We start from the raw sequence: 20,308 nt of genomic DNA, 5'->3' as shown, positions 1-20,308 counted from the left end.
TCAACCCAGTGACTCCTCTCTCACACTGTGATGACCCAGTCACAGCTGTTTCAATCAGCACTGTTAATCTGTTTTGCGTTATTTTAAACGAACACCTGAGACTCAGGAAGTTATAAAGAAATGAGGCTTATGTGGCTCACAGTTCTACAGACTGTACAAGCATGGCACCAACATCTGCTCAGTTTCTGGTGAGACCTCAGGAAGCTTTTACTCATGACTGAAGGAAAAAGGTGAGCAAGTGTGTCAGATGGTGAGAGAAGGACAAGAGAAATGAGGTGCCAGGCTCATAAAACAAGCAGCCCTCATGAACTAATAGAGTTCACTTATCACCAAGCCATTAATGAAGGATCCACTCTCGTGACCAAATTAGTCCCTACTTCCACCACTGAAGGTCACATTTCAACATGAGATTTGGAGGGGACAAATACCCAAACCATATTAAGCACTATTTAGATGTTTTTCCCATGAATTCAGGTTTGGGACACAAAGAGACAGTGAAATGGAAGAAAACAAGCTGACATTTGGAGTGACATGAGTAACACTAATGGCTAAGCACTTGAGGGAAGGTCCATGATGGTTATATAACTATAGGAAACTCTGGTCACATTCTGCCTTTAAAAAGTGTTTTTAACATTTTTACTGAAGAAGTACAAACACTAGTAATAATAATAATAATAATAATATCCCAAAAGTACAAAAAAAGTCACCAGCCATGAAAGAAATATAAATCAAAGCCACAATGAGATATCACTTCATACCAATTATATATTAGTCAGGGTTATCTAGAGAAGCAGAACCAATGGATTGTTAAAATCGAAAGAAATCAAAAGACAGTTCAGATATGGTGGCTCATGCCTGTAATCCCAGCACTTTGGTAGGCCAAGGTGGGTGGATTGCTTGAGCCCAGGATTTCAATACCAGCCTAGATGATATGGTTTGGCTATGTTCCCACCCATCTTGAATTGTAGTTCCCATAATTTCCATGTGTTGTGGGAGAGAGCTGGTGGGAGGTAATTTAATTATGGGGAGTGGTTAACCCCATGCTGCTGTTCTCGTGATAGTGAGTGAGTTCTCATGAGAGATGATGGTTTTATAGGGGTTTTTCCCTCTTTGCTCAGCACTTCTTCTTCCTGCCACCATGAGAAGGACATGTTTGCTTCCCCTTCTGCTATGACTGTAAGTTACCTGAGGCCTCCCCAGCCATGCGAAACTGTGAGTCAATTAAACGTCTTTCCTTTATAAATTACCCATTCTCAGGCAGTTCTTTATAGCAGCATGAGAATCGACTAATACAGTAAATTGGTAGCAGGAGTGGGGTGCTGCTAAAAGGGTACCCAAAAATGTGGAAGTGACTTTGGAACTGGGTAACAGGCAGAGGTTGGAACAGTTAGGAGGGTTCAGAAGAAGACTGGGAAAGTTTGGAACTTCTTAGAGATTTGGAGGGCTCAGAAGGCAGAAAGATGTTGGAAAGTTTGCAACTTCCCAGAGACTTGTTGAATTGCTTTGACCAAAATGCTGATAGTAATATGGGCAATGAAGTCCAAGCTGAGGTGGTCTCAGAGGGAGATGAGGAACTTGTTGGGAACTGCAGCAAAGGTGACTCTTGTTATGCTTTAGCAAAGAGACTGGTGGCTTTTTGCCCCTGCTCTAGAGATCTGTGGAACTTTGAACCTAACAGAGATGATTTGGGGTATCAGGCAGAAGAAATTTCTAAGTGGCAAGGCATTCAACAGGGAGCAGAGGATAAAAGTTTGGCAAATTTGCACCCTGATGATGTGACAGAAAATAAAAATCTATTTTCTGAGGAAAAAATTCAAGCCAGCTGCAGAAATCTGTATAAGTAACAAAGAGTGAAATGTTAATCACTAAGACAATGGGGAAAATGCCTCCAGGGCACTTCAGAGGTCTTTAGGGAAGGCCCTCCCATCATAGGCCCAGAGGCCCAGGAGGAAAAAATGGTTTCATGGGCCAGGCCCAGGGCCTTGCTGATTTGTGCAATCTCAGGACTTGGTGCCCTGCATCCCAGCCGTGGCTAAAAGAAGCCAACGTACAGCTCAGGTAATGGCTTCAGAAGCTGCAAGCTCCAAGCCTTGGCAGCTTCTACAAGGTGTTGAGTCTGCAGGTACACAGAAGAACTAAGGTTTGAGATCCTCTGCCTAGATTTCAGAGGATGTATGGCAATGCCTGGATGTCCAGACAGAAGTTTGTGCAGGGGTGGAGCCCTCAAGGAGAACCTCTGCTAGGACAGTGCAGAAGGGAAATGTGGGGTTGGAGCTTTCACACAGAGTCCCCACTGGAGCACAGCCTAGAGGAGCTGTGAAAAGAGGGCCACCATCCTCCAGAACCCAGAATAGTAGATCCACCGACAGTCTGCACCATTCACCTGGAAAAGCCACAGACACTCAATGCCAGCCTGTGAAGAGAGCCAGAAGGGGGTCTGTACCCTACAAAGCCACAGGAGTAGAGATGCTGAAGGCCATGGGAGCCCACTTCTTGCATTAGCATGAGCTGGATGTGTGACATGGAGTCAAAGGAGATCATTTTGGAGATTTAAGATTTGACTACCCCACTAGATTTTGGACTTACTTGGGGCCTGTAGCCCCTTCATTTTGGCCAATTTTTCCCATTTGGAACAGGTGTATTTAATCAATGCCTGTACCCCCATTGTGTATAATAACTACCTTGCTTTTGATTTTACAGGCTCATAGGCAGAAGGGACCTGCCTTGTCTCCAATGAGGCCTTGGACTTTTAGGTTAATGCTGGAATGAGCTGGGGGACTGTAGGGAGGCATGACTGTGTTTTGTAATGTGAGAACATGAGATTTGGGAGGGACCGGGGCAAAATGATATGGTTTGGCTGTGCCCTCACCCAAGTCTCATCTTGAATTATAGTTCCAATAATCCCCATATGTCATGGGAGGGACCCAGTGGGAGGTAATTGAGTCATGGGGGAGGTTACCCTCATTCTGATGTTCTCATGATAGTGAGTAAGTTCTCATGAGATCTGATTATTTTATTTTATTTTATTTTTTGAGACAAAGTCTGGCTCTATCACCCAGGCTGGAGTGCAGTGGCACGATCTCGGCTCACTGCAACCTCCGCCTCCTGGGTTCACACCATTCTCCTGCCTCAGTCTCCTGAGTAGCTGGGACTACAGGTGCCCGCCACCACGCCCAGCTAATTTTTTGTATTTTTAGTAGAGACGGGGTTTCACTGTGTTAGCCAGGGTGGTCTCGATCTCCTGACCTTGTGATCCGCCCACCTCGGCCTCCCAAAGTGCTGGGATTACAGGCTTGAGCCACCGCACCCAGCCGAGATCTGATTATTTTATAAGGGGTTTTTTTCCCTCTTTGCTAGGCACTGCTCTTCCCGCCATCATGTGAAGAAGGACGTGTTTGCTTCCCCTTCCACCAATGCTTGTAAGTTTCCTGAGGGCTCCCCAGTCAAGCAAAATTATGAGTCAATTAAACCTCTTTCCTTTATAAATTACCCAGTCTCAGGCAGTTCTTTATAGCAGCATGAGAATGGACTAATACACTAGGCAACATGGCAAAACCACATCTCTACAAAAAAACATAAAAAGTAGCCAGGCATTGTGGTACATGCCTGTGGTCCCAGGTACTCAGGAAGTGAGAGGATTAACTAAGCCAGGGAAGTTGAGGCTGCAATGAGCCATGATTGTGCCATTGCACTCCAAATGGGATGATGGGATGACAGAGCAAGACCCTGTCTCACAAAAAATAAAAATCAAAAAATCAAACGACAGACAGTAATGAGTATTGATATGGCTGTGGAGAAACTGAAACCTTCTTTCATTGCTGCTGAGATTATAAAATGGTGTAGACACTTTAGAAACAGTTTGAAAGTTCTTCAAAATATTAAAGATATTTAATTAAATATTAAAGAATCTCTAGACAGGCTAACTGTTGAAGGGCATTCTCAGACAAAGCCAGTCTGCAAAGACTGAAATAAGCGCCTACTTCTTCTAATGCACAGACATAAACACAGGGCCACAACCATCGACAACAATCAGGAACAAATGACATCACTTATGAAACAATACCAGTGACCATCCCTAAAGAAACAGAGATGTATGAACTTACAAAGAATTCAAAATAACTGTTTTAGGAAAGCTCAGCAAACTTCAAGAAAACACAAAGAAACAATGCAATGAAATTAGGAAAATAATCAGTGACCACAATTAGAAAGGTAATAAAGAGACTGAAATAATAAAAGAAAAACACCAAACAGAAATCATGGGGCTGAAAAATACAATGAACAAAATTAAAATGCAATATGGGAGCATCAACTGCAGAAGTAGTCAAGAAGAAGAAAGAAACTATGAACTCAAAGACAGGTTATTGGAAAATACACAGAGGAGAAAAAAGAATGAAAATGAATGAAGAGGCTGGGCACGGTGGCTCAAGCCTGTAATCCCAGCACTTTGGGAGGCCGAGACGGGTGGATCACGAGGTCAGGAGATCGAGACCATCCTGGCTAACCCGGTGAAACCCCGTCTCTACTAAAAAATACAAAAAACTAGCTGGGCGAGGTGGCGGGCGCCTGTAGTCCCAGCTACTCGGGAGGCTGAGGCAGGAGAATGGCGTAAACCCGGGAGGCGGAGCTTGCAGTGAGCTGAGATCTGGCCACTGGACTCCAGCCTGGGCGACAGAGCGAGACTCCGTCTCAAGAAAAAAAAAAAAAAAAGAAAAAAGAAAATGAATGAAGAAAGCTTACAAGATTTATGGAACAGCATCAAAAGAGCAAAGTTTTGAGTCACAGGAGTTAAAGAAGGAGAAAAGGAAGATAAAGGGGGTAAAAAGCTTAATTAAAGAAACAGTAACAGAAAATTTTCCAAACCTGAAGAAAGATGTAAATCTCTACATACAGAAAAAGTCAAGGGTCTCTAATCAGATTCAGTCCAAACAAGACTACCTCAAGACATATTACAATCAAACTATCAAAATTAAAAACGAGAGGATCCTGAAAACAGCAAGAGATAAGAAGCAAATAACATATAAGAGAGTCCCAATATGGTTGGCAACAGACTTGTCAGCAGAGACCTACCAAGTCAGGAGAGAAAGGGATGATATATTCAAAGTGTTCAAGGAGAAAAATACCAACCAAAAGTAATGTACCCAGCAAAGTGTCCTTCAGAAATGGAGAGATACTTTCCCAGACAAACAATAGCTGAGGGAGTTAATCATGACCACACCTATTTTATAAGAAATGTAAAAGGAGTTCCTCAAGCTGAAAGAAAAATATGCTAATGAGTAACACAAAAACATCTTAAAGTATAAAACTGACTGCTAAAAGAAAGTACACAGGTAAATTAAAAATAATACTGTAATGATGGTATGCAAATCACTTATATCTGTAGTAGGAAAGATAAAAGAGAAAACTATTAAAAGTAATAATAGCTAAAATAATTTGTTAAGGGATACACAATATGAAAAAATGTGAACTGTGACATCAAAAATTCAAAATGTTAAGGGATTAAGTAAAAGTGTAGATTTTGTTTGTTTGTTTGTTTTGGAGGGTTTTTGCAATAAAAATGAAGTTGTCAAGCTAAAATAAACTATTATAACTCTTAAGATGTTTTTTGGTAACCACAAATCAAAAACCAATAGGAGACACACAAAAACTAAAAAGCAAGAAATCAAAACATACCACTAGAGAAAATCACTTCACCACAAAAAAAAGACAGCAAGAGAGGAAGAAAAGAATAAAGGATCTACAAAAGAACCATGAAACAATAAGCAAAATGGCAGTACAAAGTCCTTACTTATCAATAATTACCTTGAACATGAATGGATTAAATTATCCAATCAAAAAACATAGTGTCTGAGTGGATAAATAAAACTAGATCCAACTATATGCTGCCCATGACAGACTCATTTCATCTGTAAATACACACACAGACTGATGGTGAAGGAATGGAAAAAGATATTCCATGGAAACAGAAACCAAAAGAGAGCAGGAGTATACTTATATCATATTAAACAAACTTTAAGTCAGAAAGTGTAAAGGAGAAACAAAGATCCTATATAATGATACAAGGGTCAATTCAATAAGAGAATATAACAATAAGTTATATGAAGGCACTTTTACTCCAGTTCTCCCATTTTGAATTTTCAATGTCACAATTTATATATTTTACATTGCATATCCCTTAATAAATTACGTAGCTATTGTTTTTTATAAATATATATGAACCCAACATCAGTACACCTAAAGATAAATACCAAACATTGGCCAGGCGCGGTGGCTCATGTCTGTAATCCCAGCACTTTGGGAGGCCAAGGCGGGTGGATCATTAAGTCAAGAGATCAAGACCATCCTGGCCAACATGGTGAAACCCTGTTTTTACTAAAAATACAAAAATTAGCTGGGAGTGGTGGCAGGTGCCTGTAGCCCCAGCTACTCAGGAGGCTGAGGCAGGAGAATCACTTGAACTGGGAGGCGGAGGCTGCAGTGAGCCGAGACCCCGCCACTGCACTCCAGCCTGGCAACAGAGGAGACTCCGTCTCAAAAACAACAACAACAACAACAACAAAGATAGACTGCAATACAGCAATACTAGGGGACTTCAACACACTACCTTCAGCAATGGACAAATCATCTCAACAGAAAATCAGTAAGAAACATCAGATTTAAACTATACTCTAGAACAAATGGACAGATCAGACATAAAACATTTCACCTAATGGCAAGAGAATACACATTCTTCTCAACTGCATATGGAACATGCACCAGGGCGCACCAGGAGATATCACATGTTAGGCCACTAAACAAGTCTTAACAAATTTAAGCAGAAGGAAATCATATCAAGTTTCTTTTCTGACCACAATAATAAAAAATTAGAAATCAGTAACAGAGGTGCTTCAGCAAATTCACAAATACATGGAAATTGAACAACATGCTCCTGAATGATCAGTGGGTCAATGAAGAAACTGAAAGCAAAATTCAAAAATTTCCTGAGATGAAAAAAAATGGAAACACAGCCTACCAAAACCCATGGAACACAGCAAAAGCAGTTTTAAGAGCAAAGTTTATGGCAGTAAATGCCTACATAAAAACAAAAAACCTCAAATAAACAACCAAAAAACCCCAATAGACATCTTTCAAAGACATACAAATGTCCAAAATGTACAAGAAAAAAAAAAAGCTCAATATCACTAATTACCATAAAAATGCAAATAAAAACCACAATGAGATATCACCTCATACTACACTTAGAATGACGATTACCAAAGAGACAAAAGATAACAAGTGTTGGCAAGTATGTAGAGAAAAGGGAATTTTTGCACCCTGTTGGTGAGGAGGTAAATTAATACAGCCATTATGAAAAGCAGTATGGAGTTCCTTTAAAAGTTAAATACAGAACTACCATATGATCCTACAATCCCACCACTGTATGTATGTGTGTGTGTATACATATATATACATATATAAAATGAAATCAATATATCAAAGAGCCATGTGCATTCCCATGTTCATTATAGCACTATTCATAATAGCCAAGATATGGAATCAACCTAAGTGTCCACCAATGCATGAACAGAGAAAATGTGCTACACATACACAAGAGAAAACTGTTCAGCCATAAAAAAGAAGGAAATCCTGTTATTTGTAACAACATGAATGAAATAAGCCAGGTAAAGACAAATACTGCATGATCTCACTCATGTGGAATCAGAAAAAGTTAATCTCATAGAAGCAGAGAGCAGAATACTTTGGGAGTGGGGTATGGTTTGTGTTAAAGGACCCACAATTTCAGCTTGACACGAGGAATAAGCTCAAGAGCTCCACTGTACAACATGAAGACTATAATTAATAATAATATATTCTTGAAAAATACTAAGAGAATGGATGTAAAGTGTTCTCACCACAGAAATCATTAAATATGAGATGTATCATGTTAATTAGCTAGACTTAGTCACTCCACAATGTATATATACTTCAAAACATCATGTTGTACATGATAAACACATATAATTGTCAATTTAAAAATGAATAAATGTTTTAAATCACTTAATTGTATACTTTAGAAAAGTGAATTTATGGTATGTGAATTACAACTCAGTAAAGCTGCCGGCTGGGCGCAGTGGCTCACTCCTGTAATCCCAGCACTTTGGGAGTCCAAGGCAGGTGGATCACCTGATGTCAGGAGTTCAAGATGAGCATGGCCAATATGGTGAAACCGTCTCTACTAAAAATAAAAAAAAATAGCCAGGCGTGGTGGCACGTGCCTGTAGTCCCAACCACTCGGGAGCATGAGGCAGGAAAATTACTTGAACGTGGGAGGTGGAGGTTGCAGTGAGCTGAGATCACACCATTGCACTCCAGCTGGGCAACAGGGTAAGACTCCATCTCAAAAAAAAAAAAAAAGTTACATAAATCGGAGGAAAAAAGACAAAGAGATCTTGGACATACATAATGAAGACTAGGGAGGTGTTTTAAAGCCACACTTACAAACACAGAGTTCTAATGCAGGATATTAAAGTGAAAGTCAATTGTTGACCAACATGAAGAGCTTACCTTTGAAGAATCAACTCTGCTTGTTGTTCAGAAATAGTCAGACCCAGTGTCTGGAGAGACTGGACAATTTCTGAAGCCTCAATTTTTCCTTTAAAAAAATAAAAAGGGCAAAAATAAAACTCAGAACTGACAAGAGCCACAGAAATCATGAATTTCAAATCTCTCATTTAAGAGAAAGCTTTAAACTGATTAAGGCAAAATTATGCATGTGGGTGAGTTATAGATTTGCTTAAATGCCTATCCCAACATCAATACTAAAAATGTAACAAATACATTAAACAAATAAACACACATTTTTTAAAAATTCAGTAATTATAACAGCCTTATAGATAAATAATATTCCCCCAAAGAGACCAACTTCTCAAGTGGCCTTACCAAGTAATGTAATTAAGAAGTAGCAGAACTAAGATCCAAATCAAGATATTCTAACTCTAAGACAAATTCAATTAAAGTAGGATCTAGTCATTTAAAAAGTATCTATTTCTACATTTTTAATAAATTACTAGACATTTACTATGCAAAACATCATATATGGCTGAGTTAAAGAGAAGTAGTAAATGAGGAAATAGAGCTAAAGCACAGACTATTCTTTTAAAAATCTGGCAGTAAAAGGCCAGGCATGGTGGCCCACACCTGTAATCCCAGCACTTTGGGAGGCTGAGGTGGGTGGATCACCTAAGGTCAGCAGTTTGAGACTAGTGTGGCCAACATGGTGAAACCCCATCTCTACTAAAAATACAAAAATTAGCCAGGCATGGTGGCAGGCACCTATATCCCACCTACTCGGGAGGCTAAGAGAGGAAAATTGCTTGAAGCCGGGAGGCAGAGGTTGCAGTGAGCTGAGATTGTGCCATTGCACTCCAGCCTTGGTGACAAAGTGAGACTCCGTCTCAAAAATAAATAAATAAAAATAAAAATCTGGCAGTAAAAATAAGGGGAGCAAGGAAAAAAGAACAATAGAAAATTTTTAATACTAGGGAAATTAGAGCATGTTTGTAGACAGAAGGAGAACAATCAGAAGACAGGAAGAGAATATAGAAAATAAAATAGAAGCAATAAATGTAAGCAGTGCTATATTTCCTTCCAGCAATTCACAGGCTCATGAGAATCCTAAGACTACTGTACATGAAAAAGAATGAAACAAAACAAAGAGAGGGTCTGGTGCTGAAGCAGCATAAGCAGCTGACTTCTCCAGAAAAAGAGGAAGACAAAAATTACTGTTAGTGGTGAAAGGATAGACTTTCTTGGAGAAAGGACCCTGGAGAGATGACAGGATTGTGAGAGAATCCTCCTGGGGAGAGGGAAGGAGCAGCATGAGAATCTGGACCATGTAAGGACAGTGAGAGGCAGCATCTGTTAGCAAAGAAATTATGCAAATACCCTTCTGAATATTCTCCTTTAGAACTGCACTCTTAAAGAGATATGCTCAATTCTCATTATTCACAGTAATCATGTTCCATAAAGTTCTATATTCATTGCAAACACTGAATTAGCAAATACCGAACCATTGTTCCTACAGGAAAAACAGGGTTAGGTTCCTGTGAGCCTCTGATCACAACACTTTCATAACTGATTAATACATAACCTTGTTTTATGTCTGTTTCTCTTTGAAGGCACCTCATTTAATGTGTGTTGTTGATTCACTAACATTGAATTTGGGGCAAAGCTTATCTAACGCATATATTTTCTCCATAAGGCATGCCATGGCTTTCTTGCATTTAGGAACACTAGATAGCATTTCAGCACTACATTTGGTGAACATTTTAAAAAGGAAATTACCAATAAAAATACGAAAATGCAAAAACTGGCACAAAATAGACTTTGAAAGGGATACTTGCTAATTAATAGTATGAGAGCTGAAACAAGAAGGCAGAGTGTTGTCTTATTCTACTAGTTAGGAATGTACATGCTAAGCAACTCAAGTTTTTCACTGCTCTGTGCGTGTCCAGGAATGCCTGGGAAAGTACTGTGAGTATATATTTTGGGGTTACTTTTGGGATAAATTTTATTGAGTAGGCAAATTCACAAATACAGAATCCCCAAATAATGAAGATCAACTGTATATGTTTTGTATTAAAGAAGTCTGAAAAATAAAAATATGAACCTATAATGCCACAATGTTTTAAAATATACAAACATGGTAAATTATGGAAACATTGTGTGGATTTCCTACAAATATACCATCAAAATTTCATCTTTAGTTCATTCAGAATTTTATAAAATGAACAATTGATATGTATACAACTTATGTACTGGGATGACTGACCTCTGATTATCTGGCAATTGATCTTAAGGTAGCTCCATCTCTCAGCTACTGCCTGCCATAACAGCACACAGACAATCTGACCCGCAAGACAATCCGAACTGCAGATGGTCCATGTTGGAATGAAAGTTTGCAGAGAAGAAAGAAAGCTGAATTTTGCTAGAAGACTGGACTAAGGCTAGACTTGGTGGCATATATTGTAAGGCTGATGGGCAACAAATGTTTCAACAGTACTACTTCCAACCCAAACTCAGCTCTTCCTGGCTGAGAGTCACAGATGCGAATAATCTTCAAAACCATTTAAAGACTTCAGTTTGTTTGTTTGAAGGAACTTGCTTTGAATTAAACTTTAATATTCAGTGTAAATCAGGGATGGCAAACTATAACCCTCAAGCCAAATAAGGTGTATTAACTATCTTTGGAAATAAAGTTTTATTGGAAATCAGCCATCCCCATTCATTTACATATTGTCCATGGCTGCTTTTTAGGTACAACAGCAGAGATAAGTAGCTACAACTGAGACCACATGACCCACAAAGCTAAAATATTTATTATCTGGACTTCTGGACAAAAAAGTTTGCTTATCTCAGACATGAACCACATCTCCTGTCAATGTATTTGTTTAACTTGTTTCTTTAATAACAAGTCTGTAAATGAAATGACCCTGACTATTCACAAGTAGGGCGGGGTCTGGTACTGCATTACAATTTTTATAAATTCTCTCTTCCTGTTAAAGGTTGCCTCTGGTGATGAGGGCTTCAAGACTCTATTTCTAATTAGAATTAGATAAGGTCTTCAGAGTAGGGTCCCCATGATGGGACTAGTGGCTTTATAAGAGGAAGAGAGATCCGAGGTAGCACATTTGCTCTGTGATGCCTGCTAGCATGTTATGACACAGTAAGAGGCCCTCACCAGATTCAGCTCTTCAACTTTGAACTTCCCAGCCTCCAGAACTATAAGAAATAAATTTCATTTCTTCATAAATTACCCAGTCTATGGTATTCTGTTATAGCAACAGAAAACAGATTAAGAGAAACTCCAACCTATTAATCAAAATAGAGAAGTCATACTCTTAACTAGAAGGTACATACTTATATGTTTATATGCTACTTTCCCCTAATTTCCAGGATCAGAGTATCTTCTCTAAATTAATTCTTCCAAAAATACTAACAAATGCAAGATAATCTGAAAGTTTTTAAAATTTTAGACTACACAATTGTCATTCTTGTATACAAATAAAAACAAATCTCACCTACCTAGAGGACAAGAAAATACAATTATTATTTTTAACCTACAGGTTTAAGTCAAATCAGCATAATGTTCCATAGTTAATATTTACAACAGGCCCTGCCCACAGTTTATAATTCAGCAATGTAATTCATTATATTTCAAAGTAATGAAAAAGAAAAGCTATCTATAAGTTTTCTTCACTAAAAAATATAAACTCTACATAAAAATCATATTACTAAGAAAAATAAGTATTAACACAAATAATAATTATCATCTAAAACCACAGAGATTAAATAAGCATGCTTTTAGACTCTTGGAAGCACGAGAAATGCTTCTTCATAGCTGATGATAAATATAAAAGAAAGACACACCATCATTATTTTTGTCTAAACTCTTAAATGCCAACTTCATTTTCTTCTCATGGTCTTTAAGGTACTTCATAAATTCTTCAAAATCCAGCTTCCCATCTTTGTTGACATCTCCAGTAGTAAAAATTTTCTATAAAAAGAACAAAAAACATTAGAAAGAAGTTGTTGCCAATATGGGCTGATACACTAAATTATTTCTACACATATTTCAAGCAGATTGGCTGTTTTCCTAAAAGACTATAGTACCTATTTTTGGCCAGATGTATCATCATTCATTATGGCAAAGATCTATAATAAAAGTAGTTGTACTGCTAAAAAAAGATTCCGGGTCTTGTGTTAAATTTTCAATCAGAAAAATGATGCACTGATTTTTATAAAACATGACATTTTTAAAGCTAATATAACCACACCCTAAATTTCTTGACATGTACTTTATAAACCCCAAGATAGAAGACAAACACTTGACCTACCACAGGATTTAAAATATTGCAGCACTTTGGGAGGCTGATGGGGGAGGATCACTTGAGGTCAGGATTCAAGACCAGACTGGACAACACAGTGAGACCTCATCTCCATAAAAAAATTTTAAAATTAGCCAGATGTGTTGGCACATGCCTATAAATACTAGCTACATGGAGGCTGAGATAGGAGGATCACTTGAGCCCAGGAATTTGAGGTTACAATGAGCTATACTGCACCACTGCATTCTAACCTGGTGACAGAGAAAGACCCTGTCTCTAAAAAAGAAAGAAAGAAGAAAGCCTAAAATGGTGTTTTTCCCTTTGATTTCAAAAATTAAATAATCTTTTACTAAGGATGATCCGTATAAAAAGCTGTCATAGCAAACTGTAAGCCCTCTCCTACCACCACCCAAAATATAACCTATCTACCTATTATGACACTCACAATCACCCACTCAAAGATTACAAATTCTACTGTTCTGATGGTCATACTCTTCCAGGTAAATAATGCCAAGTTGGGCCGGGCTCGGTGGCCGACGCCTGTAATCCCAGCACTTTGGGAGGCTGAGGCAGGTGGATCACCTGAGGTCAGGAATTCAGGACCAGCCTGACCAACATGGAGAACCCCCCATCTCTACTAAAATACAAAATTAGCTGGGCGTGGTGGTGCATACCTATAATCCCAGCTACTTGGGAGGCTGAGGCAGAAGAATTGCTTGAACCTGGGAGGTGGAGGTTGCAGTGAGCCGAGATCACACAACATTACACTCCAGCCTGGGCAACAAGAGTGAAACTCCATCTCAAAAAAATAAATAAATAAATAAAAATAATGCCACATTGTGACTGGATAGTTTAATGGTCATAGTCAGATCTCCAACCTCCAGACTTAGAGAGACAGATCTGAAACTTGTGAGCTGCAACTAAAGCTACATTTAGAGAAAGATTTCTGGTTTAAAATCTTTAGTAATTAATCTTTCATAATTAGAAAAAAAGAAAGACTGGAAATCAGTGACCAATCACTGAGGCTTATCTCAATCTCAGGAAATTATTTAAAAATGAAGCAAAAAAGAAGTTGAAGGAAATAAGGAGCAAAACGTAATGAGAAAGAAAACACGTCATTGGGAAGATTAACAAAGCCAAAAGACAGTTCTTTGAAAAGACTCTTAAAATTGATAAACTCCTAAAACTGGCCAATAACTAATGTCAGAAAGTAAAGATGGAAACTACTAGACACTATAGACATTAATGGCCACTATAGACAAAACTGGCCAATAACTAATGTCAGAAAGTAAAGATGGAAACTACTAGACACTATAGACATTAATGATATTATGAACAGCTTTATATCAAAAATGTGAACATGAGATAACAAACGCCTATAAAAACTTATTAAAAACTGACAGAAGACAGCAGAAATTCTGAGTAGCCCTATACTCAGATTTTAAAGAAATGTAAAGTGTAATTTGTAAACATTCCCATGAAGAAAAATCGAGGCCCACATGGTTTTAACAATAATGTCTACCAAACTTTAAGGAAAAAAAAAAACACCAATTTTCCAGAGAATTGAAAGGGTGGGAACATTTGCCAACCCATTTTGTGAGGTGGGTATACACTTGATTCTAAAACCTAACAGGGACATCACAAAAAAAAAAGAAAAATTACAAGCAATGTCAACTAGTGAAAAAGATGCAAAACTCCTACAAAAAATACTAGCAAATCAAATCTAATAATACACAAAATGGATGACATTATATATATATGTGTATATATATTCATGCACTGTATACAGTTCAGTCAATGACAGACCTCATATATGACAGTGGTTTAGTAGGATTATAGTACCATATTTTCACCATGGAATACTACACAGCCATAAAAAATAATAAAACCATGTCCTCTACAGCAACATGGCTGCAGCTGATGGCCATTATCCTAAGCGAATTAACGCAGAAATAGAAAACCAAAAACCACATGTTCTTACATATACATGTGAGCAAAACATGGGGTGCACAGGGATATAAAGATGGAAACAGCAGAAACTGGGGACTACAAGAATGGGGAGGGAATGGGAAAGGGTTGAAAAATTATCGATTGGGTACTATGCTCACTACCTGAGTGACAGGGTTCAATTGTACACCAAACCTCAGTATCCTGCAATATACCCTTGTAACAAATGTACACATACCCCCTGAATCTAAACTAAAAGTTGAATAAAATTACCATATTTTTACTGTACCTTTTCTGTGTTTGGATACACAAATACTTAGTGTGTTATAACTGCCTACAGTATTCAGTACAGTAACCTGCTACAATCCAAGAGAAAATTCACAGCATTCTGTGGCGCCATTTATGTACTGAAGTTTCCTGTAAGAGGTTTATATTTTGGCCAATGGAAACATCAGTGAACAAGAATAGTCACTGACCAAAAGGGGCTTGCTGCCCAATGAACTAGAAGTCAATACTATAACACCAGGTTTTGAGAAAAGAAAAGCTTCTTATTGCAAGATGACCCACAAGAAGACAGGAGTCCAACTCAAATCTGTCTCCCTGTGCTGGCTTTAAGGTAGTCATTTTATTAGAAAAGGTTTGGGGGCAGATTCTGGATTAGTGGGTGATTGGTGGAAGGAAAGGGGGAGGTCTCCCACGACCTTAGGCATGCATAGTTATCTCTTCATGCTACCTCACGGATTGTTAGTGAAAATCTGGGGGGAGTTAGTATAAAATACGTGGTGGAAATTTGGGCTGTAACATCAGCAAGTTCGTTCTGTGCAGACTTGAGTTGACCATATTCATTCCAACCAGTTTTAACTAATTTTGTGTTATAAGTGGAGAGATTTTCAGTGTTTCAGCAAGTTGCTTATTTTTTAATCTGTCATCCTGAAAACAAGATTTTCTCTTAGTCATTGGTTCCTTTCACTCTTTGGGACCGCAGTTTTCACTACCATTTTGGAAGTAACAAGCTAAAGGTCAGTTTTGTTTTGTTTTTTTCAAAAAAATTTCGAATAGTTTTTTTTTTTTTTTAACCCATCCAGCATTTCTTGTGGTAAATCAAGAGTTATGATTGCCTAATGAGTCTGACTTATCAATACAATAGTCATCCCTTATCCACAGTTTCACTTTCTACAGTTTCAGTTACCTGCGGTCAATCATGGTCTATTAATCAATCATTTAATCAAACTATTAAATGGAAAACTCCAGAAACAAACAACTCATAAGTTTTAAATTGCACACCATTCTGAGTAGCATGATGAACTCTCTCAACATTCTGTGCCATCCAGCCCAGAAGGTGAATGTCCTTTCATCCAGCATATCCACACTATAGATGCTACTTGCCTGTTAGTCACTTAGTAGCCATACCAGTTATCAGATCAAAAATATATAGTCTATGGCCAGGCGCGGTGGCCCACCAGCACTTTCGGAGGCCAAGGTGGGCGGATCACTTGAGGTCAGAAGTTAGAGACTAGTCTGCCCAACTTGGTGAAATCCCATTTCTACTAAAATTTAAAAAAATTAGCCAGGCATGGTGGCATATGCCTGCAGTCCCAGATACTCTGGAGGTTGAGGCACAAGAACTGCTTGAACCCAGTAGACAGAGGTTGCAGTGAGCCGAGATTGCACCCCTGCACTCCAGCCTGGGCAACAGAGTGAGACTCCATCTCAAAAAAAAAAAAAAAAAAGAGCTAAAGCTAATTAAAGTAAAAAAAAAAAAAGTAAAATATACATATGTGTGTGTGTATATATATATGGTATATACAGGATTCAATATTACCCCCCAGTTTCAGGTATTCAGTGGGGATCTTGGAAAATATGCTCCCCTGCAGATAAAAGGGGACTACTATAACATGAAAGACTAGGAATGGATTCCCCTTTAAATTTTCCTGTATGTTCCTTGTAGAAATAAAAGACCAATCAAATGAGAAAAGCAAAATCTACCTGGCCCAAGCTTGCTATAGCAAGGCAGTCACACACTCTCACTTGCGTATTGAGAGAGACTCAAAGGCAGGAAGAGGAGTGGGAAAACTTTACAGTGGGAAAAAGGGAAGGCTTCAGGCATTTCCTGACTGGGGGCTGCTGGCCCAGGGAAGCTGTAAGTGGGCTCAGTAGAAACAGGGCATCCTATTTGATTAGTAGGTGGTGCATATTTAACTTTCTCTGGTTTGTCCTAAGTTGGAAGTGAAGAAAAAAATTAGAGGGGCTGTCAGTCATTAATCAAATTCTGACCATTTGGGGCTGTTACAGCAGTTATTGCATAGCTTTGTGTATTGTCTCTAGAGATAGTAACCTGACTTCCTATAAGTCTGACATAATAGGCTGGTTTCCTGGTCTGTTTATTTTAGATAAAGGGCTGGTTTTCTGGGCAGACTGCTGTAAATTTTGAGTCAAAGTTCTATTTTTATTTATGGTCTGACCATTATCTCTTCATATACTTAGTTTCTCAACTTTCACAGGAAAAAACAAAACAATATATTGTTCAAAAAACAGACCATTTTCACAACAAAAAGTTATTGCTTTTGTATCTTAATACGACAATGTAAGTACCATTTCTTTCTTTTTTTTTTTTTATCAGTTGAGTTTTGTCTATATAAACAAATTTTCCTACTAGGGGAGGTAGAGATGTGTGGGAAGAGACTTCATATCAAAACTTCCTAGTGATGTGACTGCCACCTGAGGAGAAGTCACAACGGTGCTCTTCTGAAACAGAATGTTCTGTGTGGTTGGTGCAGAATTCTCTGGGGATACCCCTCCCTGGGGTTTTGACATGTGAACCCTCGTCAGTCACCACTAGGTACACAAAGCCTCCTTGCCAAAAATGCAAGACAGATCTGCAAACCTTTTGTTTCAATAAGGAAGAAATGTGTTTCAAAAGATTCGACTTGATGGCCTAACCCATAATTTCTTATGAAAGGCTAGTTTGTATCAAATAAACGAACACAAGTCACACTTGCAAATCTAAATATGAGTGTCTTTAAACAAATATGAAGAACACTTAACTTTTTTCTTTTCTTTTTTTTTTTTTTTTTTGAGATGGAGTCACTCTGTCGCCCAGGCTGGAATGCAGTGACACAATCTCAGCTTGCTGCAACCTCTGCCTCCCAGGCTCAAGTGATTCTCCTGCCTCAGCCTCCTGGGACTACACACACCCACCACCACACCTGGCTAATTTTTATATTTTTAGTAGAGATCGGGTTTTACCATATTGGCCAACCAGGTCTTGAACTCCTGGCCCCAAGTGATCCACCTGCCTTGGCCTCCCAAAGTGGTGGGATTACAGGCATGAGCCACTGCACCCGAACAAGAACACTTAACTTTAAAAGGAGGAACACTTTTTTTTCTAGAAATTAAAAATCCAGATAAGCTTTGCAGAAATAACATTTTGGACTGAATTGGTCCACAGAAAGTACACAGTCCAGGCCTCTGATACAACAGATGAGGATACCAGGGTACAGGGCTTGGAATATAGAATGTGCTCAAACTAGAACTGACCCATGACTAAATGGAGCTTCAATACTCCCAAAGTTCATGTGGCTAATAGAAAGAGTTTTACTAAATTTTAACATGTCAACTGACAGCTTTTTGGGCACAAAGTACCAATTATCCAAAATAAATTCAATAGGCCGCATGCCCATGGATCTCCCAGTCTACTGGGTCAAACATCCAAAGAGCAAATATACTTATAAAGTAATTATTATATACAACAATGAATTCCAAATGGAAAATGACTTGGAAATACTGCAATAGGAGTATCTACGAGGCATTGCTGAGAAGGAGCCTGTAGGTTAGCCTGCTGGGAAAGAGAAGGGTTAGCCTAAGCTCAGCACTGATAACTAGGGTCTATTATTAAGATATATTATGAGGAAACCTCAGCACTAGTGAAACCCAAGAGTACAAGCCACTTATACTGCCGCCCTTCCAGGAACAGAAATCAAAACATAACATCAGAAAATTTCCAATCACCACCCCACTCCCAAATACATGTAGAGTGATTATCCCAGTTCTCTGAACTGGGGAGGGCGCCATCTTTGGCCTAGACGCCCCTCTGGGTGACTGACAGGTGAGCACATTGAACAAGGTGACTCTTAAGACAAGGCTGTATGTAGCCAACATCTTGACAGCAATCTGAAGTTGGAGATTTTACTACAGCCAGGGAGAAAACGGAGAAAAATACTTGAGAAATGTGTTAGCTGTGTTGTGTTATTCTTAGTAAACAGTTAACGTTGGTCAACCACCTGAACACTGCAGTGGGCCCAGGTCAAGCATGAGAACATGTAAATTTTGCCCTCTCTGCCCAGTGCCTCTCCAGGGCTCCCAGCCCCAACGTCTCTCTGATTAACAGCGCCAGTGAGACCCACCTTCGCTTCCTCTAGAGACTGAATGACCCCTATATCCTCCAGGCCTTCCTGAAGCTCAGAAACGTCCAAGGCCCCATCCTCATTATAGTCCAGGTACCAAAAGAGATCTCCGTAGAGGGAGTCCATCGAGGATGTCTCCCTCCTAGCTCCGAGGCCGGAGTGAGCCCCAGCGGGGTGGAAGTGCGACGGACCAAGGGGGATCTCTGCCCACCACACGGCCAGTGGGAAGAGGCCTAAGACAGCATCCTCCTCAAGGGCGCCAAACACAAAGCACCTTCATCAGTTAAAGCGCTGGAAGGAGAGGGCTCATCCTAACGGCTCCAGCGCAAAGGCGCGAGCGCGCAGGGCCCAGGACCGGGACCTCGGTGGGACCGCACTTGGGGCTTCGCTGAGAGACCGCAGAGTTCCTGCCGCACTCAGGTCTGATCAGAAGTGCGGGCTCCCACTCCAGGAAAAGTCCAGTTGGGGCAAGTCACACCCCTTTCCCCAGAACCTTCCAGGGAGAACCCAGCACAGGGCCATCTAAAACTAGATCTAAAAACTTTAGGGCCATCTAAAAACTTCTTTTTGGAGAGTAGTTCGGGAATGTTGGGACATGGGCTATTGTAGCATAAGTGATTGGCGGTGGGGGCCTGCCAACATTTAAAAAAAAATTGTTTTGCTGTACCTGTCTAGGAATCCTTCTTTTTAAAAATCTTTATAATGATTTTTAAAAATAAAATAATTTTATTGTAGATTCAGGGGTTACACCATCAGCTTGCTACAAGGGTATACTGTGTGATACTGGGGTTTGAGGTCCCAATGGTTCCATCAACCAGATTATGAACAAAGTACGCAGTAGGAAGTTTTTCCAGCCCTTGCCCTCCTCCCTCCCTCCCTCCTTTTGGAGTCCCTGGTGTCTATTATTCCCATGTTTATGCCCCATTTACCCAAGGTTTAGCTCCCCTCCTGTAAGTGAGAACACAGTATTTGTTTTTCTGTTGTTATTGGCTTCCAGCTGCATTCATGTTGCTGTAAAGGACATGATTTTGTTCTTTCTTATGGCTGCATAGTATTCCATGGTGTGTATGTACCACATTTTCTTTATCCAATCTG

At 39.3% G+C, this 20,308-nt stretch overlaps 1 protein-coding gene across 2 annotated transcripts in view; it reads right to left on the bottom strand.

Moving 5' to 3' along the window:
• The window catches only part of LOC102144707 (mitochondrial adenyl nucleotide antiporter SLC25A24), a 54,687-nt gene that overhangs the window by 27,607 nt on the left and 6,772 nt on the right, over nucleotides 1-20,308 (bottom strand). For both annotated transcript variants that reach the window (XM_005542537.4, XM_074000505.1), the window contains exons 2-3: nucleotides 12,406-12,532; nucleotides 8,542-8,629 (exon numbers count right to left, since the gene is read on the bottom strand). In XM_005542537.4, the coding sequence (XP_005542594.3) occupies nucleotides 8,542-8,629; nucleotides 12,406-12,532 (215 nt within the window). The remainder of the gene's footprint in view (nucleotides 1-8,541; nucleotides 8,630-12,405; nucleotides 12,533-20,308) is intronic.

The sequence above is a fragment of the Macaca fascicularis genome, chromosome 1 (genome assembly GCF_037993035.2).
Source record: "Macaca fascicularis isolate 582-1 chromosome 1, T2T-MFA8v1.1".
Lineage (NCBI taxonomy): Eukaryota > Metazoa > Chordata > Mammalia > Primates > Cercopithecidae > Macaca > Macaca fascicularis.
The sequence above is the reverse complement of the archived record's forward strand: the minus strand, read 5'-3'. Positions and strand labels throughout refer to the sequence as shown.